The sequence below is a fragment of the Lingula anatina genome, chromosome 4 (genome assembly GCF_051362555.1).
Source record: "Lingula anatina isolate TDL-2025a chromosome 4, LinAna3.0, whole genome shotgun sequence".
Classification (NCBI taxonomy): domain Eukaryota; kingdom Metazoa; phylum Brachiopoda; class Lingulata; order Lingulida; family Lingulidae; genus Lingula; species Lingula anatina.
In genome coordinates, this window is record NC_141770.1 from 29,535,296 (window position 1) to 29,559,765 (window position 24,470).

Here is a 24,470-nt window from a genome sequence, read left to right on the forward strand (position 1 = left end):
TAGGTTGTTTTTCTTATAAATGATGTCCCGTAAAACATTAACCAGTAAACAAGTTCTGTACATCGCTCCCTCCCACAAATGGCTTTTTCACTGCAACGTGAGCAACAAAAATACACGTTTCGGCAAAACGATAAAAATCTGCTAAACCTCAAATATCGCCCTCCCTTCTCCCCAAATAACAGGACAAAAAACAACCATGCGTATCTTGAAATAACGGCTATAAGGTCTGTACATGTACATTTTTTTAGTATTACATAGTAGCTTTTCAGTAATATTGTAGAAGTTGCAGTAGAACCATTAACTGTAATGAGGGTGATTTTTTCTTACAAGCGATGCCCCAAGTAGACCAATTACACATAAATAAGAAAAAAACATTGTTACCCTCTTAAACTTTTTATTACAACATAGCGTTACCAATGAAAATACACGTTTCGACAAAACACCAAAGTTTAAAAAATTAACATTCATGAATATCTAGAATTACTGGCTATAAGGTCCACACCAACATTAACTTGAATAAATGCCCTCAAATAATGTCGCTTAAGTAGATGACCTTAAAAGCATTAACGCGTGACCAGGCCATGAAACATAGATCCCTATGTGGCAGGTCACAACGCTTTTGTGTATATATCGTCTGCGTACACTGCATATAGTGGCCGCAGACAGCTAGATCGAGAACGATGTCTGCCGAAAAAATGTGGGGAAATCGTCCTTTCTGGGGAATAGGGAACGACTACGACCCTCTCTGGGACTTGACGGAAGAGCAAAGGGAGATTCAGAAGAAGCTGATAGAGCTGTGTCGCACTACCTTGCGTACAAATGCTGTAAGTGTTGATGTGTGAAATTTACGCCATGTCAATATGAAAGTTTGTGGGTTAAAATAGATGACGGCGTTTTCTCAAGACTATTTCCACTTCCAGGTAGGTACTGTACATTGGCTCGCGTGCGCGGGCACACACACACACACACACACATACACACACACACACACACAGAGAGAGAGAGAGAGAGAGAGAGAGAATAGGAATATTATCCCTTCATTACTTTGTAATTAAGATCAGAAGAAACTTAAGAAAAACGTGTATACGTAAATGTCGAGACAACTTAATTTAACGGATATAACACCATGCTTATATTCAGGTTCGCCCAGTAAAATATAGAAGGTAGTGCTGCAGACCAAAGGCAGCAACAAGCAGTATATAGCCAAACAAGATGTCTAAATAGAGCGTCCAGGGTCCTATTTACTGACCATTGAAGTAGGTCAAGGGGTTCAGTTTTAGTCAAGGGGTTCAGTTTTAGTCAAGGGGTTCAGCTTAAGGCGTGTTTCACAAATAATCTTTTCAAATAATCTACGGCTATTCTGATGCGTGTGTGTGTGTGTGTGTGTGTGTGTGCGTGTGTGTGCGTGCTCTTTTTCACCCACACCAGTTAAACTACATTTAAACTATTGCAAATCAAGTTTTTTATGTTCCATATATTCCTCTCGAGCTGTGGTCCTTCGTCCAATTTTGCAACTCATTCGATCTAGTCCAGCACACGCTGGCATTCTTCCAAAATCTATATAACTACATGTATAACGAATATATTTACTGAAGCCGGGAAATACAGTGGTTCAAATAATTAATCAGTCGCATTTCAAATAATGATGTTAACAACATCGTAGTTACTTTTTTCCAATGCTGCTTTTATTCCAAAAGTGATATTTTTTATTTCTCTCCCTTGGGCCTTTTGATTGTTAAGGACTTTAATTCCTTCATCTTTTTAATTTTCCAACCAACGATTTTATTATTTATCGTACTTAATTAATCAATTAACAAAATATTTGTTAATGGTTATTAATTTTTTGGGGGCGTAGGGGGCATTCCCAAAGTTAAAAGAACATGTATTTTACATGCATAGTAGTGTAAAGGCCAAGTCATGCATACTTTGTTGTTGCTTTTACAGGATATTTAACGAACAAAAGTAAAACATTCGAAAATGAATAAGCATTAAATAATATGGCATGATGTCCTCTTATTAGATAATATCTGATGAGAAGTATACATTTCCAAGAGCCAACATGGACGCCCTGGCCTCGCTAGGCCTTCTGGGATTGATCATACCGAAGGAACTTGGCGGGCTGGGTGAAAACCACGTGTGTGCTGCTATGGTAACGGAAACAATCGCCCGATACGGATGTCCCAGTACGGCAATGGTGTATTGTGAGTACTTGTGGTTATACCATGTTTCAGCCATGTTTTTGATAAACTAGGAAAATACTTTATATCACCGTTATGGTTGTATGTTCACGTGTCACATAATGATATGTAGATAATATATAAACGTTGAGTCCCAAATCCAAACAATGTTCAGTACACTGCGCAACATAAAAATATACGAAAAAAAGCTAAGGGTGTGTGTGTTTGTGGTTTTATTTCCTTTTTAAAATATGCCTGTGCCGCTATTTGCCTCAGGGACCCGTAAAATAAATAACAAGCAGATTCTCTATTTTCTTTACTTTCATTATAAAGAACTTAATACTAATTTCCATCAGGAAAACTAAGAAAAAAGTTTATTTAACATGCTGAACAGATTTTTAACTACCGGCAGCATAATGATTAACAAAATGTTATTTCTTTGAATTGTTTTTACTGTAGGTATGCACGTGGGTTCTTTAGCTGCACTGCTGCTGAGACATCACAACAACGATGCAGTGAAGGATGTTCTTCGTCGTGTGAATCGTGATAAACTAATTGGAACTCTGTCATACAGCGATCCAGCCACAGGTAAAGTCAGGACCGGGTTACTACCCATACTGTTGATTTTGAGAGTGCTCATAAATTGACATTCAGATGTGAAAAGTTTATGATTTAGTCGCGATGATTCCTTATTCCCGCCATTGCCCTTTCTTGTATGCTTCCCCGGTCCCGTGTTGAAAACTAGTCATGTCCTTATTGAAAAACTACCCAAAGGAGCTAGAAAAAATGACTCACACCGTTATATTCCAAAATTACAAAATATAATACATTCCAATGTCGAAAGAGCTTTATATGCTAACGTACCTTTCAGGCGGCCATTTTTGGTTTCCTCTCTCCTCCAAAAACCAGCAAGAGGCAGACGGTCAATTCCGACTCCTGAAGTATGCTTCCTGGACGACCAGTGCCGGTTTTGCGGACTTCTACGTCATACAGACCATCAGCCCTGGTTTTGGTGGAGACTATTCCAACTTGTCTGTGTTCTTAGTTTTCCCGGTAAGTGGGCATTGCCAAGTGGGGTGGGGGGCATATACATGGGCGGTTGATATATATTGCATAATCTATTCAATGTGCATTATGCAAGGCTGACACTTGCACGACTTTTGGCCCCGATTTTGGGAGGCTCCCACACTGTTCCCTACTAGTTCGCGCATAGTTCACGACGAGTTCACGACGAGCTAACGAATAGTTTACGAATGCGTGTCCACATTGACACGAACTGGCACGACAAGTTCACGCATAGTATGCGCACTTCCCGCATTGGAACGACGAGTTTGCGCAATTCGGACGGTGTCGTGCCGCCTTGGGCACGCAATATACGTGGGCTGTTCGTGAACTATTCGTGGCAGCTCGTAGCAGTCGTGGCCACGATCAGTTTGCGCATAGTTCACGACCCGGTCGCGAAATTTTGTCTTGACCAAAATTTTGAACATTTCAAAATTCTCGTCCATACATGGCACGCAGTCACTACGGGTTTACGCACGCTTCAAGGGTTAACGCTACGACTAGTTTGCGCACTGGCACGACTCGAGTCGTGCCAATGCGTGCCACAGAATCGTGCAAGTGTCAGCCTTGCTTCACTGTGTATATTCGTGGCCGATGAGGCAAAATTCAGCGATTCCCAGGGCATTTTTTTCTACGTAACCCCTTCTGCAACCCAAATTGTATGTCTTTATGTGTCACAAAGGTTTGAGCACGTGTTTGCAGAATCACCATATGACTATGTATATTCTCATTTCTTTCTAATAATTTGTCCAGGATGAGATCCGTGCCCATACTGACGATTGGAAAGCACTTGGTCTCCATGGTAACCAGTCAGGTGTGCTGATAACAGAGGGCGTTCTGAAGCAGGACCGTCTCATTGGACCATTAGGTGCAGTATATCAAATAAGTGCCACAAGCTATTATATAGTCAAACACTTGTTACAGGTTTGTTTATCAGTCTGCATAATGTAGCGTCACTGAACATTAACAATCCTGTACATTTCAATATACAAAATATCAATTTGTTTTAAAATTTAGAAATTATGGAAAGAAGCCTGGAGTTAATATAATTAACAAGAACGTAAACTAAGCCAGGATTATTTCTCTCAGGTGATGGAGCTGATTCCAACGACGAGACTGTGGACCCTTACTTCCTGTTGCTGTCGTCATCCTGTTGGTGCGGGATTGCTATGGGCTGCATTGACGTAGCCAAAAAACACGTGGTGGACAAACGTCACGCTGACACTGGATTACGCATTTGTGACTATCCGACCATTCAGGTAACGTACAGGTAGATACCCTGTAGAAGAAAAACGTTCAATATCATTTCACACATTAAAGTCTTTACATAAGGTGGTTATTTGTACTGCTGAAGTACTATAGTAGTAACAGCTCTAAACGGATTAAGACGGATTTCTAAGTTCAAATATGGTGATAGAAGGAGCATTGGTATACTTATTAGTAGTGTTACGAAGATGAAATTTTAATTAAAAAATAAAGGTTGCTTAAAGTATATACCTGTAGTTCGACCTTGCATTTATGAAATTAGTCCATGAAATATTGGTTCAAGCCATTTATTTTAATTCGGTTATTGAAATGACAAATTTCGGCTTTATGTAACAACCGTTTGTTAACGTTAATGGGGTCTGATCTACCTAATTTATAAACCATCTGTATCATCTTAGGATTACTTCGGCGAGAGCATAGCGTCTACGAACGCCTGTCGTTCTATGGTGTTCCACGTGGCACGAGGTTACGACAAAGTCACCAATAACAATGATTGGAGTATGCATAAAGATCTGACACTGAAACCAAGGTATGATATTGCAGTGTAGATGAGTTCGGTATTGGATATGTTGCTTACGTATTTGGTTACATGGTAGTTCTTTCGACTTTTAAATAAATAGCTATTCGTAGGTTCTTTGGGTTATCTAATACTCGTTGATGGCAACTATAAACTAGTAAACTAGTAAATTTTTCAAATAAAGTACGACTCAAAGTAAATCCACATACCAAAGAATAAACGGAATTAACCATCGGATCAGCCACAAACAGGCTTTAAACCATACCTTCACGTCAAACCGGCCTATTTATGTATCCCCCAGTCCGTTTAAGCCCACCATATGATATATGTTATAATGACGTATCGCTGCTGCACTTGCAATTGCATAACTATTCAAATGAGGGTTAAGGAATACGACCAGGTTATACATGTATATAGAAAAGAAATATAGCAGACAAAATCTGCTCAAATGAACCATTTCGAGAGATGAGAAAAGATACCCTTTGATATTTCTTCAAATCATATATTTAAAACTACCAGTATATATGTATCAGTGCCAATGATTTGACATATCATCTATCTTCAGATAAAGTTATAATTGCAGAAAAAGGGTATTTTAATTTGACCGTGGCCATATGCAACGCTCAGAACGTATTTAACTACCTATATACAAAAGGGCGAGCTTACGTCACCTGCTGAAAGTAAAAAGTTTCCATTTGATCCGAGTCCTACCAACGAAGCTTCTCTGGCCCCGTGGTAACTCTGTCGGCATGGATATGAGTAGACACCTATACGCGCGGGTTCGAATCCTAAGATATTCAACGTGATCTTTTTGGCTCAAAATAATTTCTAAAAATTCGTTTGAATACTATAAGAGGAAACTTGCACATAAGGAGGGTGGTAGGGTCAGTCACGGCGCAGTCAGTAGTGTGCTTCGTTGCAAAGTATACCATGCCGTCAGCAAACCATGGTAACGCAAAGTCACGAGTTCAAATCCCAGGTGACGCATGTCAGCTTTACCACAACAACGAGCTGGTCCCACAATCGGAAACGAATGCAGGCTCTCGGTTTTCCGAGCAAATTACCTTTTGCATAAAAATCTGGTATAGTTTAGAACTAGTGATTGATTTTGACAACAAATTATTGCTCGTCATCAAGTCTACGTCCTCAATTATATTTCTTTTCTCTTTGCTTTATATTCTTGAAAATGAAACTTAAGCGGGGATGGTCATTGATCTTGCTTATCAAATCTGTATTCATACAGTACCCGGGGGCAACTCCATGGTGGACTTATTGATACTAACAACTAACAATTTGTGAACCGCTTTGGCTCTATAACGTCACGGGTGGAGTCAAACGTAAACTCATTGTAAAACAAAATGATAATAACAGCGTCTGAAATAATCTAATTAGGAACGTTATGGGCAATCTTATATATAAAAAGTGACGTAACTTGAATAGATCCGGTAGCTTTCCCGTTATAGCACCACGTCATACCACCTGTAATCTGCGGTCAGCAGAAAAAATGGGATCTTACAGGCGTAATTATTTGCCAAATATATTTTTTTCTCAAAATTGACTTCGTTGCAATTGTTTGATTTGAATGCGCGTCAGCGTAAACATATTTGAAGTGTGTTTTAGCGATTCTCTCTTCTAATGGGATTGCTAAAAATAATTCTGTCCCATTGGGCTCTTCAACGTCATTGGTGAAGCCAAACTAAATCTCAGCACATTCATTCCAATATAGCCCGGGCCGATTTCACAAAACGGCTAAATCCCTTAAATCGGTCCTTTTAGACCCAAGATTATTCCTAGGTCAGTACAAAATAATTCCAAAGTAGTATAATTTAATCAATTTAGTGTTGATTTAAAACATAAACCAAACGTTTAAAAGCAGACACAATCTGTAAAACTATGCAGTTCCCTTTTTATTTGTAAACATGGACAAAATTATTGGTCTGAAAGTCCATGCCATTTTTAAGCTTATATTCCGTTTTGGCAAAGTTGTACATTTAATGTAAAAATTTGCGTGGAAAACGGTCGCCTTGTAATGTCAGCATGTATACATGTATTTTAATTAGGCGGAGGTAAAATCACCATATGAAATTTACTTTAGGTTTGGATTTTTACACTGGGGCTGGCAGCTGAAGTTCATGTCGGCTAAAAACGTGAATGAGGTTTCCGACACGATGTTGCATGTGTGTGGCGGGGCCGGGTACAAGACAGAGCTCGGTAAGATATTACGTTTTCCTTTATTAACACGGTGCGCTTTAACATGAGGTGATGAAATGCCAAAAGCTTTTAAGTTTTTAAAAGAGTCAAACGTTAGGACGGAAGGCTCTGCGTGTAGACCAAACATCAAAAAGTAAAAATATGCTGAGAAAAAGAGATACCAATATGAATTTATCTGTGTTGAGATGCCAATTGTTCACAAGTCTATTATAACCTCTGAAGGAATATATACACAATATTAAATGATAGAGGATAGAATATATATTTGTAATTATTTATTTATTCCTTTTGCTAATCACTCATTTATAAATTCATCTATTTATTTATTGGGCTACAGATACCTGGTTTTATAAGTGAAAACATTATCGGCAAAGTCACAGACAAAACGCTTTATAATAGTCCAAGTATTTTTTCATATGCAGCAGTGTGAATCGATATGATTTTATTAAGCTTAAAAATCTAATACTAAAAGTACCTACGATAGTAAGTCACCTGCCACTTTACATAGCTGATGATGTCATAGTTGAGCGTCTACTCGATGGCGGATGGTTTGACGCTGGATAAAATGACGTGAAATAACGAGGCAGATGGCACTCATCTCTGTTTATAGATGTCATGTATACAATACGTTGATTACATTACACATGCATTCGTTTTCAGGTCTGGAGCGTCTTCTCCGAGACGCCAAGGCGGGATGGGTGATGGGTCCGAGTAACGAGGTGACACGTGGGTGGATTGGACAAACCTCTCTTTTGGGGATGGACGCACTGGATTACTGGTAAGTAGACAATTCAATTAGTTTAATCATGCATTGCCTTTGTATCAAAATCTTCTTTTTGGGGAGCTATAGACACCAGATTATTTTACATGAATTTAAAAAATATAGCAGTGATTGTTTTAAACATCTAAAGAAATGAAAAAGTTTTTTTTGGGGGGGGTTCAATTTTTAGTAACTTATAATGTAAAATCTGTGATAAGCAATACCTTATATGTGTAATTATGTTATGTTATGTTGAAGTTAGTAGCTGTGTTATATTTAATACAAAATTTTGATGTTATTATGATTTAGGGTCCAACATTCTCATAAACGCGTCCTAAATGCAGAGATTAAGAAACTGAACATTGAGGACAAGAAAGCTCTTTCAGAGCGTCTGCTTCGAGAGATTGCTCTGCAGGAGAGTGGGGGCACCGGTGCAGAACCAAACCAAGACATCAACTTCGACGACCCTTTCTCAGCAAGGTCACCAAAGCACGTGGGCGCCCTGAAAGGAGTCGACGGGAAAACGCACCTGCCGGGGTTAAAAACAGACGCTTTTGTCCCGCTGAAGCTTATTGAACGCACCAACGAAGTTGACAACATCGTGCGTCTGAAATTCGCCCTCCCTAATGCCGAAATGCATTCTGGGTGCATGTCAGGCCAGTACGTGCAGGCCCGGATTGATGTGAATGGGAAAAGTAATGACCGCTACCTGTCACCTCTGTCTGTACCCTCTGACTACGGCGTGATGGAGTTTGGGATGCGCCTGGAGACTCACGGTTTATTCTCCAAAGCCATTCAAGCGATGAAAATAGGTAAATGATGTAAAACTGTTTTATCAAATGTTGATTACAATCTCATTACAAAAACAGGTTCACCCACATCAAAACTTTTGAGCCCATGGAAAAAATAATGTTCACCAATAAAGCCAATGCTGTTTCAACGTATGCTTTCACTAACATATGATGTTTTTAGTAATGTGTTGGAGTATAAAGGAGGGTCTTTTACATATATAATTTATTTTGTCTTTACAGGAGACACCATGGAGTGCCGCGGTCCATGTGGTGGTTTTGAGTACGAACCCGGGAAACTGGATCAGTTGGTTCTGATTGCGACTGGAGTCAGCGCCACGCCTGCCATACAATTGTTTCGAACCGTTGCAAAGAATAAATCCGACAAAACTCGCGTGTCATTCTTCTACCACGCTAAAACACCAGACCACCTCCTTTGTCGTGACGAGCTTGCAAGTTACACTGAAGACGACGAGCGCTTGACGACCACATTCTGTGTTTCAGAAGCAGATGATAAATGGTCCAGGCTTGAAGGATTGATCGATTCCGATTCGTTGAAACCGTGCTTGCCTGTAGCCAACGGGAAGAAAGTAAAATTCATCATCTGCTCTGGCACTAATGTTGTCATCACAATTCTGGATGTTTTGTACGGCTTGCAGTACAAGAGCGAGGACATCTACATCTATGGGCCATTTGGTGTTGAGTTGCTTCGTTCTGTGTTCGGACGGAAAGCCAAACTGTCCGAAGACCACTGCTAAAACACGCAAGACTTTGCTGTATATGGGCGTCCCGTTTCTTTCTAACACGTTTTATCAGTCTGGTGATATGGCCTCCAGTGTTTTCTCTGTTGCTGAGGTTGTGTACATATAGCCACCAAGTCTCAGCTCTTTGCCTCTGTATAAACATGTCGACATGGTTCGGGGAGGATGGAGGTGCCACCGATGTTTTAGATATTTGCTTGTGTCATATCTACACCAATAGTGTCCTTAGCCAGAAGTTACGTGCCTATATATACGAAGCATTTTTCCTTGATGAAAGAGACATGACAGACACGAAATTATTGAATTCACTGCATGCTTATTTTCTAACTTTTGATTAAAAAACACAACTATACAAAAAGTAAATTAGTAATCAAATATTTTACTCAGGGTGACTTTGTATGCAGGATGAGCATATGCTAACATTTTATTTGTATTAAATCATGTATTTTGGGATATTGACCCATATTTTAGAGGGTTCCCTCGGCCTATATACTTTCCAAATGCACATAACAACATTTTTATGTATTGAATAAAGAGATTGCAGAGGTAAAACTATATGATTTTAAGTCAATCGTATTAAAGTACAATGTGCTTTCGGCGTCGGTCAATTATTCCAGCTGTAGGTCCATCATAGCCAGGAGGTGACACCATCTGCATGCAAAAATTTGTATAAAATTCGCGGTTCCGAAACACGTGCTCGAATGTCATTGTTGAAGACCTGTTTGTGTGTATGTGTGCTAGAGAAATCAGTAGTTCAGTGTTGTATTGTTTACAATCGACATTTTTTAAATATATATGTTAAATAATAATAATAATAAATTAGTCACGCAACGAGGTGGTCGCAGGGTTCCCCCTGGGGATGAAAGATGCTGTCCAAGTGATCTTGATAGTCTCCCCGGTCGTCTCTCTTGCTCTTCAACACTTTATATCTGTCTCCAATAGGTATTCGAATTTATGTAACTGTCTGAAGTACTTGCAAAAAATTTGAGACCAATGAAGGGCCGTTACTGTGTCCACACCCCATTATATTTACCCCATCTATGCAAAAACAACAGGTTCGAAGTAAGCTCATTAAAGTGCACTTAATTAAAACCATTTAAAAGGTACGTAACAAGATGCTACATCAAGGCGAGGGACCTGGAAGATTTTACTACATTGATGACACACTTTTGAAAGTAACATGAGACTTGTGAGACGTAAGGCTTGTGTCACGGTATATCCACTTTATATCATTTCTCGGCAACCACGCAGAGTGGCTCCCTGCTACTGATGTCAATAGTATGCCAAAAACCTTTCCCCAAGTGGTAGCGAATGTGAACGGTGTGCATGAAAATATATTTTTATGTGACAAAGTCAGAGCACGACTAAGACTTACGAATGCTATTAATTTTGTGATCGTAACCCTCGTAAAATGTATTTTAGTCAGAAAGAGAGAATAAAAAACAAAACTCTAGAGCAAAGCAATAGAACTTCTCAAATATCGCCATTTCCGCTCCTTAATTCCCAATTTAAAAACGACCACAAATATTTAGAATAAATGATCATAGGCGCAGCGCTAGCAATTAATTAAAATAAGAAGTCATGTACATGTTTAATGTAGGCAACTTTGTTCAATAGCATTTCATAAGCGTTTTTAATATTAGAACCATTATATTGTGGACTATTTTTTACAAGTGGCGTCTTAAGTATAAAAAATAAAACATTTATAAGTTTAAATAAGTTTTGTAGGCCCATTCGCCACCCCAAACCCCCCTTTCGTATTGCAACGTAACGTTAGCAATATAAATACACGGTTCGGCCAAACAGCAAAGACCTGTTAATATCATTCCCCAATCCAAGTTCAGAAAACACCCATGTATATCTTGAATTAATGGATATTAGGTCTGCACCAATATCCGATTAACTTTAATAAATGTCCTTAAATAACGTTGCCAAAGGCGATGGCCTTGAAATCATGAACGCGTAACCAATGACAAAAATATTTCAGCAGTGGTTGATACAGCACATAAGTCGCGTCCCTTCGCGTCCGTCTGCGGCACACTGCATCCAGTGATCGGAGTAATAACTCAGCTAGATCTATAGAGATGTCTTCCGAAAAAATGTGGGGAAATCGTCCTTTCTGGGGAATAGGGACCGACTACGACCCTCTCTGGGACTTGACGGAGGGACAAAGGGAGATTCAGAAGAAGCTGATAGAGCTGTGTCGCACTACCTTGCGTCCAAATGCTGTAAGTTTCTTATGTGAAATTTCACACCAACGCGCATGCACACACAAGCATTTGCACGTTTGACTGCGTAACAAGGCTCTTCCTCATGACTAGTGCCAGGTTTCAGTACGTGCATCAGTGCACGCACACACACACACACACACACACACACACACACAGTAACATGTATAACTTTTTTCGTTGTAAAAACAGTCAGAAGAAGCCAAACCCAGGGGATCGTACACAAACGTACCAAAAATGCACAGAACTGCACGTTAAGATCTAAGGACAAATTATTATCTAAACCTCAATATGCAAGACTAAAAACATTCTAAGAAAAAGTCTTTTGGATATGCACCCTCATATGAGAAGAATCATTTATCACCAGTTCTAAAAACATAAGCTAAGCATATGATTTTCATAAAGAACTGAAGACATTTCTTTGTTTAATAAGTTCGATCGAATACTTTGCAAACCCATTTAATTGTACACTTTCCCTTAATTCTTAATAACATTTCATCTAGCTGTTAGTTTCAGAATTTCCTGATGCTTTCATTAATTTATTATCCTCGTCTACCTTCGAGCGATCGACATGTTTTTGCTCCGCAGTGCCACCACACCATTATTCTCACGCTAGTTTATAGGCTTTTAGCCATCTGCGGTTTCCTAAAATCTTTACATATTTTAGTCGCGCACACACTTGTATGTTTCCAAAGACTGGATGAATATATGTCCTTAGGCCAGGATACATAATAAATGTCCTTAGGCCAGGATATATAATAAATAATGCAGCTGGTCACGCATCACCGGGACTACATTTGCATTTGCACTGCGTTAGTGACATTAACACATCTACATTTCTCGAATGCCGCTTTCGTCGTAAAACGTTTTTCTTCCATTTTTTCGCCTCTTTCATGAGGTCCTACTAACCTTTTGATTAATAAGGCATTTCAATCGTTTTCTTATAAATTTTCAACCATCTAGTATTATTTTTCAATATTTTACGGGAGAGAGGGGGGTACGTGTTTAGGTCATGTAAAATTAAATCCACACACCTTGTACTACTGTTAATATTCAGCTCTACAAATTAATGCATCCCAAATGTGAAAGTCTTGTTATTAAGAATGAGACATGGTATTATGTTCTTCTCATTTAGATAATATCTGACGAAACCTATGCATTTCCAAGAGCCAACATGGACGCCCTTGCATCGCTAGGCCTTCTGGGATTGATCGTACCGAAAGAACTTGGCGGGCTGGGTGAAAACCACGTGTGTGCTGCTATGGTAACGGAAACAATCGCCCGATACGGATGTCCCAGTACGGCGATGGTGTATTGTGAGTACACATGGTAACACAATGGTCTCATTTCAGCCACTTACTGTTATTACCTAATAATAGGCTGTTGATTGTCGTGCCATTGGTTATGAAATCATAGGTATTCGCCTTGTTGTTGGTCATGAGTAAATTAAGAAATATGAAAAACACATTATGTGAATATTAAGCAGATCCTTTATACTCAACCGAAGGTTTCAAATGCCATACTAAAACAGTTAAATTAACAATGTATTTTAGTTTGACTAAATTAATTAAATTAAAATATTAGTTACTTAATTTGTATGTTTATTTGTTAATTCATTTATTTATTTATTACGTAAGGTATGCACGTGAGTTCTGTAGCTGCAATGCTGCTGAGGCATCACAAAAACGATGTAGTGAAGGACGTTCTTCGACGTGTGAATCGTGATAAACTAATTGGAACTCTGTCATACAGCGATCCAGCGACAGGTAAAGTCAAAACCTGTGTACGATATACGTAGGCCTAAACAGCGCAAGTCTTGGTACTGCTTTCACATATTAGACGCATATACCAATATTGCGGGCACACGGCTTTCAGATGGAGTGTGTTCGCAAATAATATTAGTGGCGGATTTAGAGGGGGAGGGGGGGGTTCAGGGGGGTTCTGATGAACTTTAACAGCGTTGATGATAATACCATGTTTGCAGACTCTACTCCCATAGGCCCAATAGTCGAACCCTGCAATGTTCTTTCCTGTAAACGTTTTTTGTTGAAATGCATTCTTCAGGCCGAAAGATGCAAAATTAGCTTGGTTGCTATTTCCGAGACATTGAGCATTTTTCAATATGGCCGTCAATTTATCAGGAAGATAGAAAAACGACCATAAGTCGCCGGTATACTTTATTAACATGTTTTTTGAACGTTACTCCTATCAGGAGAGCACAACAGTACTAGTGGATACGCTTAAGCGCGTACCATTTAGCAAAAAAAATCAAAATGGCCGTCAAAACATATGTAGAAACTGACAAAAGCTGCAGAATAAATTATTCGTCTTTTGCATATTTAGTTTTATTAAAACCATATCCGCTTTTTATATTTATGTTAATTATGATATGTTATTAGCCATGACCCTAAACTCTCGGAATAAGCTTATCTGACAGTTCAATAAGCCCCAAAGAGTCTGTTTACTACTTCCACGGATCCCATAGTCAAATGCATGGAGTGTTATTCTCTGTAATTTTTTTAAAGAATTGAATACTTCGGGGGTATAAAAGCCAATTTAATTTGGCCTTTCTTGGCAGTGGCAACATTTGGAACATTGATCAATTTTCAAAATTCAAAATGGCCGTCAATCATATAAAATATATCATTATAACATTATATTATAAATAAATAATTAAGTAAAATAGCAAAGAGCCGGGTTCAAAGTGCATGGTATCCCAAATTTCAAATGACTGCTAAAACATGCCCAGAAAGGTAAAAAAAAAGCAGTAAAATTACGTTTTGAACTGATAATCTGGCGTATAATATATATTAAACCATTTTATTTATTGACAAGGTGTACTAGTAAAGTACAGTTATACTAAAACTCTATAAGAGAGGATCATTGATACACTGTAGGACTGACCGTTACGTAAGTTCTCTTTTTACAACGGACTCAGTCTGATGCAAATTTTATCAAGGGCCAACGGGGGTTTCCGCAGGATTTTGTGAACAGGGGGTCCAAAATGTAAATCTGCAATCGGGATCCTTATATTTACATGGAGGCCAACCAAGTCCGTTGGTGGGGACGGGGGGGGGGGGTAAAATAATATTGTCAAAATATTAACCTTACTATTATTATTATTTTGTTTTTATAGTGAGCATACTTATATTAATTTTTGTGATTTTATACCTTGATCATAACTTTATTCAGCATGTATATACAATTTAGCTTTAAAAAGACGTTTAAGAAAATATGTCATCAGTACATAACAGCACTTCTAAATGTTCTTATTACTGCATTTTTTTTAGTTTACATTTTATAGAGTCAGTAAACAAAACAAATCTTTTGGTTATATACTGACAGCCATTAAAAACATTGAGGCCATATTACTCAAGTTTGAAGCTCTAAATTGATTTTTGAAAATTGCGATTAATTACTATAAGAGGAAATTCGTACGTACGGAGGGTGGGCGTTTCAGTCACGGCGCAGTCGGTAGCGTGCATGGATGCAAATGAGCAATCCAAAGCGTCAACAATCATGGTAAAGCAGAGTCACGAGTTCGAATCCCGGATGAGGCACGTCACTCCATACCGACAACGACTGGGCCCCTGAACTGGGATGTCAGGGGAACGAATGTTGGCTCTCGTGGGTATTTGCAAGTTACCTTTTGCATAAAAATACGGTATATTTTAAAAGTTTTCATGAAGTGATCGATTTAAAACGAACATATTGCTGGCATTAGAACAAAGTCTGCGTCGTCAATATTATATTTCCTTTCTTTTCATTTGAAAATCCTTATTTTGGTGCCACAGATCTTGAACTTCAATTGAGCCATAGGGAACTGCATTTCTTCAAAATGTGCTATCATCTCGGTGGGACTATCAGAGAGAAAATGTTTATTGTTTACAAAAGTCGCGTCGCCTCTATTCGCTTTTAACGGACATTCATTTTGTCTTTTCAAGCCCCGCTTTGCTATCTTGGGTCCTTGCTTCTAAAGACCGTTCATTTGTTCATACAGTACCCGGGGCAAGTCCGCAGTAGACATTTGAAAGAGTAAAGACTACTCAATAATGTAAGGTTTGTTGTGTTTGTTGTGTTAGCTGTGATTGTGTTCTGTGTGTATCGTGTATGTTCGTATGTGTACGTGGAGGTCACGGGTTGAAAGACCGCGCCTCATAAAATTTCATTTCCACCTGAAAGTCGGACGGAGATGCAGGTTGAATAACTGAAATAGGTATTCCAGTGATCTTGCAGGTAAGTTTAACTATATTTAATAAATGACCAATCCATGGTTTAAATTCATACATTTCTAAATTTATATATTTATTTTTATGGTGTTTTTGGCATTGTTATATTTTTATTTCTTTGTTCTGTCTTTCTTGTCTTTCGTCAGTGTAAATTTTGTTAATGTAATCGTTTAAAATTAATTTGTTTATATTGATCTTGCAGATATTTGGAGATATTTGAACAATAATAATAAAGAAACATCAACCCGAGTTATCGGTCTGTTACATTAATAAAACCGCCGAGGTGTGAACAGCTGTGAACCTCTTCGTGCTACATAACGTCGAAGGCGAAACCAAGCGTTATCTCAGGTCAAAACAAGATTTAAAAAAATAAAAGCATCTGAAGTCTTCTTACGCGGAACTTTCCGAGCAGGCCCATCAATGCCCATCAACTTTTCCGGTATAACAGCGCGTCATACCACCTGTTAACCGTGTTCAGAAGAAAAACGATATCTTCTAGGAGGAATTCTTTGCCAATTATGCTTTACTAAAATATTTCCATCGCTGCAATTGCTATCTTGGGTCCTTGCTTCTAAAGACCGTTCATTTGTTCATACAGTACCCGGGGCAAGTCCGCAGTCGACATTTGAAAGAGTAATGACTACTCAATAATAAAACCGCCGAGGTGTGAACAGCTGTGAACGTCATCGTGCTCTATAACGTCAAAGATGAAACCAAACGTTATCTCAGTGCAAAACAAGATAAAAATAAAAATAAAAAGCATCTGAAGTCATCTTGCTCGGACATTTCCGAGCAGGCCCATCAATGAAAGCGACACGACCTGTTGTAAACCGCCTTTGGTCCCATTGTACTCTTTGAGCGCATTCTCAACGAATTAAGCCAGGCTTTACAAAGCCGGTGACCTAAAAATGGCGGACGTACATGAAAGAAAAACCGCCTAATATTTTAATAGTCTCTCCGCCTCCCCACACGTCGTCCCTGCGGGGTACAGTAATTAAATCGCGTCTCCGTTCGCCATGCGGAAGCTACCTGAGAAATATTAAGTGCGCATGCTCATCAGTTAAACTCGTGGTGAAGAAACCATGGCGGCTGAAGGCGATCGAAGGAAAAAAGCTCTTCTGTTCTATTATCTTTGAAAACAGAGACGAAAAAGGAATAATTTGGCCCGTAGAGCAGCAATGAATCGACTATCTACGGAGATAATATCACCAGAGATATTCACGGAAATATTAATGTTCGGAGCCGAGATTTAATTACTGTACCCCGCAGGGACGACGTGTGGGGAGGCGTGTGAGAGGCAGAGAGACTATTAAAAGATTAGGCGGTTTTTCTTTCATGTACGTCCGCCATTTTTAGGTCACCGGCTTTGTAAAAACTGGCTTAATTCGTTGAGAATGCGCTCTTTGATATCATAGGTAAAGCCAGAATTATTTTAAGTATAAATCAAACTCTGAGCTTTGCCTCGGGTTCTCATACACGGCTCCCTGTACATCATGGAATTTACCGTTCACGATAAAACATGGTCGAGGGTTGCGTGAGATGAAATACGGCACCCGGACGATCGATTGGGACAGCAGATATATACATGTTAATCCATCTGTCCCTCTCCGTGACAAGGTTCAATAGAGTCATAGTTAACTCCGTATGTACTGCATTTCTTCAAAATGTGCTATCATCTCGGTGGGATTATCAGAGAGAAAATTTTTTATTGTTTACGAAAGTCGCGTCGCCTCTATTGCTTTTAACGGACATTCATTTTGTCTTTTTAAGCCCGAACTTGAATTGATTCAGTAGCTTTTCCGGTATAACAGCACGTCATACCACCTGTTAACCGTGTTCAGAAGAAAAACGATATCTTCTAGGAGGAATTATTTGCCAATTATGATTCACTCAAATGTTTCCATCGCTGCAATTGCTTAAATGTAAATCGCCCCAGTAATTACACATTTGAATGTTGTTTTTTTTAAGTCCCTCTTTTTAGGGTCTCAAGTTTTGTAGCCCAGATGAAATAAATTCTTTTAAAAAAGCTTGCAAGATATAACATAGCAGGCTTTGACTCTGGGGCTAGTGGGAGTGGCAATTGGACTCCTGCCACCATCTGATAAATGTCAAATAAGCAGTTTCTGAGAGTTTAGGATCATGACTAACTAATTATCATACTGAACATAAATAGAAAAGGCGGATATGTTTTAATAAGACTAAATTTGCAAAAAAAATTATTTTGCTGCTTTTTTACTTACTGCCATATGTTTTGACGGCCATTTTTGCTAAATGTTACGCGCGTAAGTGTATTTACTAGTCTTGCTGTATTCACCTGATAGGTTAAACATTCAAAGAAGCTCTTAATAAAGAATACCCGGCGACTTCTGGTCGTTTTTCTATTTTTCCTGATAAATTGACGATCATATTGAAAAATGCTCAGTGTCTCGGAAATAGCAACCAAGCTAATTTTGCTTCTCTCTGGAGAATGCATTTCTGCAAAAAAAAAAAGTTTACAGGAAAAAACATTGCAGGGTTAGCGTTCTGGCTACTCGACTATGAATAAACCTGTTATATCTCTATAATAAGACTTTAATATATTCCAATGTTGAAATAAGTTTATTGGCCAACGTTCCTTTCAGGCGGCCATTTTTGGTTTCCTTTCTCCTCCAAAAACCACCAAGAGGCAGACGGTCAATTCCGACTCCTGAAGTATTCCTCCTGGACTACCAGTGCCGGTTTTGCTGACTTCTACGTCATACAGACCATCAGTCCTGATTTTTCTGGAGACTATTCCAACTTGTCTGTGTTCTTAGTCTTTCCGGTAAGTGGGGTGGTGTAGGCTTTATGAGTTGTACAATGTCCATTAAACCAGGATTTCGCTAAAGCAGCGGGCGGGGTGGGGTTGGCTTGGGGTGGAGGAGAGGTATACAGAAGACACCCAAGTATAAGATACCTTGATGAAGAGAACATTTTGAATTTAACCCCCCCTTTTTTTGTTTTCGCTAAATAATTAAAGTCTGTAACCCACAATAGATGCCTTTAAGAGTCCTGATGGTTTGACCACGTGATCACTCTACGTTAACGTACAATTATTTTTAATCACATAACACGTCTAGGACGAGATCCGTGCCCATACTGACGACTGGAAAGCACTTGGCCTCCATGGTAACCAGTCTGGTGTGCTGATAACAGAGGGCGTTCTGAAGCAAGACCGTCTCATTGGACCAATAGGTAATTGTTTCACAAATGTGGGCTCCCATTACCATTTAAAAAATAAAAGTATTAATTATTTGAGCTCTGATTTAGATTCTCATATATACTGACAGTCAATGAAAGCTATTTAAGGTAGTCACGAAATCCAGTGTGACACATGACAAAAAAAGTTCAGTGATGCCACGTCTGACACTGAAAGAGTGACTGCGGGCCCTGGGGATGCTGGAGGATAGGTCATTTTTCACACGTAAACTGTTATTTTCATAATGTGCCGAAGGATCAAAAATATTATTCGATAAAGAAATGATGCGTTTCATTGACTGTCAGTACATTTTAGTATAGAAATCGAAAAAAACGGGATTAATATGCAGTCATTATGTGAAAAAGTGGCACTGGAGTAAAAAAGAACCAATAATATTTCTTTCAGGTGATGGAGCCGATTCCAACGACGAGACTGTGGACCCTTACTTCCTGTTGCTGTCGTCCTCCTGTTGGTGCGGGATTGCTATGGGCTGCATTGACGTAGCCAAAAAACACGTGGTGGACAAACGTCACGCTGACACCGGATTACGTATTTGTGACTATCCAGCCATTCAGGTAATGTAGATAGATTTGGAAATTAGTTTATTTACTGCATTTATAAGTGTACTCCAGGTGATTTTGTATACTATTGAAGTAGCAACAGCCTTGAAGACAGATATTTCTTTGTTTTAATGTGCTCATAAAATGACCACCAGTAAATATATCAGTAATAATTGGAATCTGATTTTAATTAAAATTGAAAATTAATTTAAAGAATAAGCCTTGTTAACTTATTCAGCACTTAGTTAATCGGTTGGTCCATGAATTAAAGCGCAATTCAAGTCATTAGGTCCGATTTAAAATCGAATTTCACAAATTCGCGGTTATCATAACTGGTGTCTGATCTTTCATAATAAATCTGTATCATCTTAGGATTACTTCGGGCAGAGCATAGCGTCTACGAACGCGTGTCGTTCTATGCTGTTCCACGTGGCACGAGGTTACGACAAGGTCACCAATAACAATGATTGGAGTATGCATAAAGATCTGACACTGAAACCAAGGTATGACATTGCACAGTTTATTACTTCTATATTGGATATACTTACATAGAAGAGTTCTCTCAATTTAATTAAGTAGTTTGGTACCGGTGTAACGAACCTGAGGGTCCTTGTAACAGGAAGTCCGCCCTCCATTTGGTAATAATGGTTAGCCTTGTCTAAGTGGGTTAAAATCTAGAATGAGGCTGACATGAAAACACAAATGGGAAGCGGACTCTATTACGTGAGACTCTCTGTCACGATACACAAAACGGCTGTAAACCGAAAATGAGGACAATTCCATATTGAAATAGATTTAAAGTTAACATAAAACTTGCGCCAATAATCTCATATTTTAACCCAGTCGAACTGAAATTGATTTAAAAGTGGACTGTTACCGCGTTACCTTGTGTAAAAGTGGGCAAGTTAAGGTCAGTTTCAAACTTGGGGTTTATTACCAATGAAACTAGCTATCGTACTAGGGGACTTTTGTTTAATGCAACCAGATTAACAGGCCTTCTACTGGCCTTGGCAAGAACAGAAACGCTGGTGGTTATACGGGTACGTTGGAAACAAGAGGAGGCGTGGCGATTCTTTTATCTGATTGCATTCATTGGGAATGAGCCCTGAGACTCTTTTGTGAGACAGTTCCCGTGAATTTAAATTAGACTGCATGGAAAAGGGTTAATTGTCTTGTGATGTCAGCATATATACAGGTATCTAAGTTAGGCGGAGGTTAAATCACCACGTGAAATATACTTCAGGTTTGGGTATTTACACTGGGGATGGCAGCTGAAAGTGATGTCATCTAAAAACGTGAGTGAGGTGTCCGACACGATGTTACATGTGTGTGGCGGGGCCGGGTACAAGACAGAGCTCGGTAAGATATTGCTTTTCTTTTATTATCACGTTTTGCTTTGCTGTGAAATAGAATGTTTGGATATCAAATGCTAAGTATGAAGTGCTTGTCCTGTATGATAAAGTAGAAATGTGGAATTGAAAAAAAGGAAATACATTAATGGTTTTACTGTGTTGAGAAACCAAATATTTGAAAGTCAAACACAATAGATGAAGCCATAAATCATATGCAATATTAAATAAATCGAGAAAATATTAATCGGTTTATTTGTTTATGGTTATTTGACTCCTGGTAAAACGCCTGAGAGCACAAACGACAAAATAATAGACAAATATATATATTTCAAAATCCAAATGCATTTACCTAGTTTCTAAATGCCGTCAAGACACGTGGCGTTGCACGATAGCTTTGGTTTCTAGGTTTAGAGCGTCTGCTTCGTGACGCCAAGGCGGGGTGGGTGATGGGTCCGAGTAACGAGGTGGCACGTGGGTGGATTGGACAAACCTCTCTGTTGGGGATGGAAGAACTGGATTACTGGTAAGTTTTAAAACAGTTAAACAATTTTAAAGATTTTTTATCATCGGTAACCTATTATAGAAATGTTATTTTTCGGGGGAGGGGGGGGGTAACTTATTGATATGGTGATTGCCATCTATTTTTGTAATTATTGTTTCTTATATATGTACAATTACTGGCACTCTTTTGAAAGCACATCTGATAAGCAATAGCTAACCTTGAATTTATCTAAAAGTTAACAAATGTATTTCTGAAATACAGTGCATTGACATTGCTTGCTTTGTGTTAATTGTAACAGCAAAAGAAATTGAAGTTATTATGATTTAGGGTCCAACAACCTCATAAACGCGTCCTAAATGCAGAGATTAAGAAACTGAACATTGAGGACAAGAAAGCTCTTTCAGAGCGTCTGCTTCGAGAGATTGCTCTGCAGGAGAGTGGGGGCACCGGTGCAGAACCAAACCAAGACATCAACTTCGACGACCCTTTCTCAGCAAGGTCACCAAAGCACGTGGGCGCCCTGAAAGGAGTCGACGGGAAAAGGCACCTGCCGGGGTTAAAAACAGACGCTTTTGTCCCGCTGAAGCTTATTGAACGCACCAACGAAGTTGACAACATCGTGCGTCTGAAATTCGCCCTCCCTAATGCCGAAATGCATTCTGGGTGCATGCCAGGACAGTACGTGCAGGCCCGGGTTGATGTGAATGGGAAAAGTAATGACCGCTACCTGTCACCTCTGTCTGTACCCCCTGACTACGGTGTGATGGAGTTTGGGATGCGCCTGGAGACTCACGGTTTATTTTCCAAAGCCATTCAAGCGATGAAAATAGGTAAATGATGTAAAACTGTTTTATCAAATGTTGATTTCAATCTCATTATTAAAAGAGGTTCTACCGCATCAAAACTTTTGAGCCCATGGAAAAAGTAAAGCTCACCATAAAGCCAATGCTGTTTCAATGTTCTTAAAAATGTGTTAGAGTATAAAGAAGGGTCTTCTCCATGTATTATTTATTTTATGTCTTTACAGGAGACATCATGGAGTGCCGCGGTCCATGTGGTGGTTTTGAATACGAACCCGGGAAACTGGATCAGTTGATTCTGATTGCGACTGGAGTCAGCGCTACGCCTGCCATACAATTGTTTCGAACCGTGGCAAAAAATAAATCCGACAAAACTCGCGTGTCATTCTTCTACCACGCTAAATCACCAGATCACCTCCTTTGTCGTGAAGAGCTTGCCAGTTACGCTGAAGACGACGAGCGCTTGACGACCACATTCTGTGTTTCAGAAGCAGATGATAAATGGTCCGGGCTTGAAGGATTGATCGATGCCGATTCGTTGAAACCGTGCTTGCCTGTAGCCAATGGGAAGAAAGTAAAATTCATCGTCTGCTCTGGCACTAATGTTGTCATCACCATTCTGGATGTTCTATACGACTTGCAGTACAAGAGCGAGGACATCTACATCTATGGGCCGTTTGGTGTTGAGCTGCTTCGTTCTGTGTTCGGGCGGAAAGCCAAACTGTCTGCAGACCACTGCTAAAACAGACGAGTCTTTACTTTGATTGGACATGCATTTCTAACAGCATTGGCCATCAAAGTGCTTTGCTCTTCCCGAAGATGTAAAGATAACTACCAAGTCTCACCTCTTTACCTCCACAAGTACAGCGTATAATAACTATATAGGTCAGCTTGGTTCAGAGGATACATGTAAGAGGCACCGCCAATTTTACAGATGCTTCGTTTTTATTCAATATAGATGACCTCCATATACTTCTCAATCATGGATTGAAGCTACGTGTCAATATATGAATCTATATCCTTCATGATATTCACTTGACTAATACAGATATATAGAAGAATATAAGTCTATATATTTAGCTTTTGATTAAAGAACCTAGTTTTGACACCGTTCGTGTTTATGAGGACGATTAATTTTTACATGATACTAACTTTTTGTCTGTAATTTGGCGACATTATGTGATATGCTTTTGTACCTGTAAGGAAGGAAGATACGAATGTTAATATCTTACCCATATCTAATGATGCATTTTATCAACTTTTGCTTTCGTACTATACAACATTGGTCAAAAAGGTTGCCCCACTCCCAGTTTCACGTGCTTTTATTAATAAATGATCACATCACAGGAGTTAATTGCTGTTGATGGCGATTTTCATTCCGGACACCATTACTAACATGATTAATGGTACAGAAAATACAAACTAGCGATGAAGATATAAATATTTAATGCCATTTATTCATATTTAATTCATGTACCCCCTAAAGTCCTAGGTTTCAGTGTCATTTCCTAAGAGGTAAAGAAATGCCCATTAAATTGAAAAGACCACCAAATTTACACACACTTATCATTAGGGTTTGCTCTTGAAAGGTCACATGTCTTTTAGCGTGTGTGTCTACCGCTGATATCGAAGTTCTGTAAGTTCTGGGGGTCACTTAACCTAATATTCTCAGCTGTCGTTTTGCAGATCCTAGCCAAGTTTAATAATATATAACTGCTTTAAGAAACCGAAACAATGTACCAGGATCGTATTTCAAACAGAATAAAGAGATGGAAGGGGTGAAGTTGTATTTAACTTTATCATACCGCTTTAAAGTACAATGTATGTGCTGGATTTGAGTTCTATACTAGTAAACAAGTGTAAAGGTTTCCTCTCGCCCTCATCCACTTTACAATAACACCTTACTACCACTCTGTCTACACTGTAAACAATATTGGTACTGTTAACGATAAACAAAATACCTTGACAGTAATTCTGGTGACATTCAGTGCGCCTCAAAGTTAAGTTGTTTTTTCAATCATTGAAACCAATGGAATAAAC

The 24,470-nt window shown here is 39.0% G+C and overlaps 2 protein-coding genes across 2 annotated transcripts; both read left to right on the forward strand.

The window, feature by feature from the left end:
- Positions 1 to 600: 600 nt before the first annotated feature.
- On the forward strand, positions 601 to 10,094 carry LOC106180173 (uncharacterized). The gene is made up of 11 exons (XM_087011560.1): positions 601 to 824; positions 2,021 to 2,201; positions 2,637 to 2,765; positions 3,049 to 3,230; positions 3,993 to 4,107; positions 4,329 to 4,498; positions 4,904 to 5,034; positions 7,118 to 7,233; positions 7,894 to 8,011; positions 8,303 to 8,805; positions 9,025 to 10,094. Exons 1-11 carry the CDS (start codon positions 681 to 683, stop codon positions 9,537 to 9,539), a joined length of 2,304 nt encoding a protein of 767 aa, XP_086867686.1. The 5' UTR covers positions 601 to 680; the 3' UTR covers positions 9,540 to 10,094.
- Positions 10,095 to 11,527: 1,433 nt separating this feature from the next.
- Positions 11,528 to 24,213, forward strand: LOC106162311 (uncharacterized). Its single transcript, XM_087011559.1, has 11 exons — positions 11,528 to 11,770; positions 12,906 to 13,086; positions 13,408 to 13,536; positions 18,621 to 18,802; positions 19,098 to 19,212; positions 19,622 to 19,791; positions 20,149 to 20,279; positions 21,020 to 21,135; positions 21,534 to 21,651; positions 21,958 to 22,460; positions 22,658 to 24,213. The coding sequence occupies exons 1-11, from the start codon at positions 11,627 to 11,629 to the stop codon at positions 23,170 to 23,172; spliced, it is 2,304 nt and encodes a 767-aa protein (XP_086867685.1). The 5' UTR covers positions 11,528 to 11,626; the 3' UTR covers positions 23,173 to 24,213.
- Positions 24,214 to 24,470: the final 257 nt, after the last annotated feature.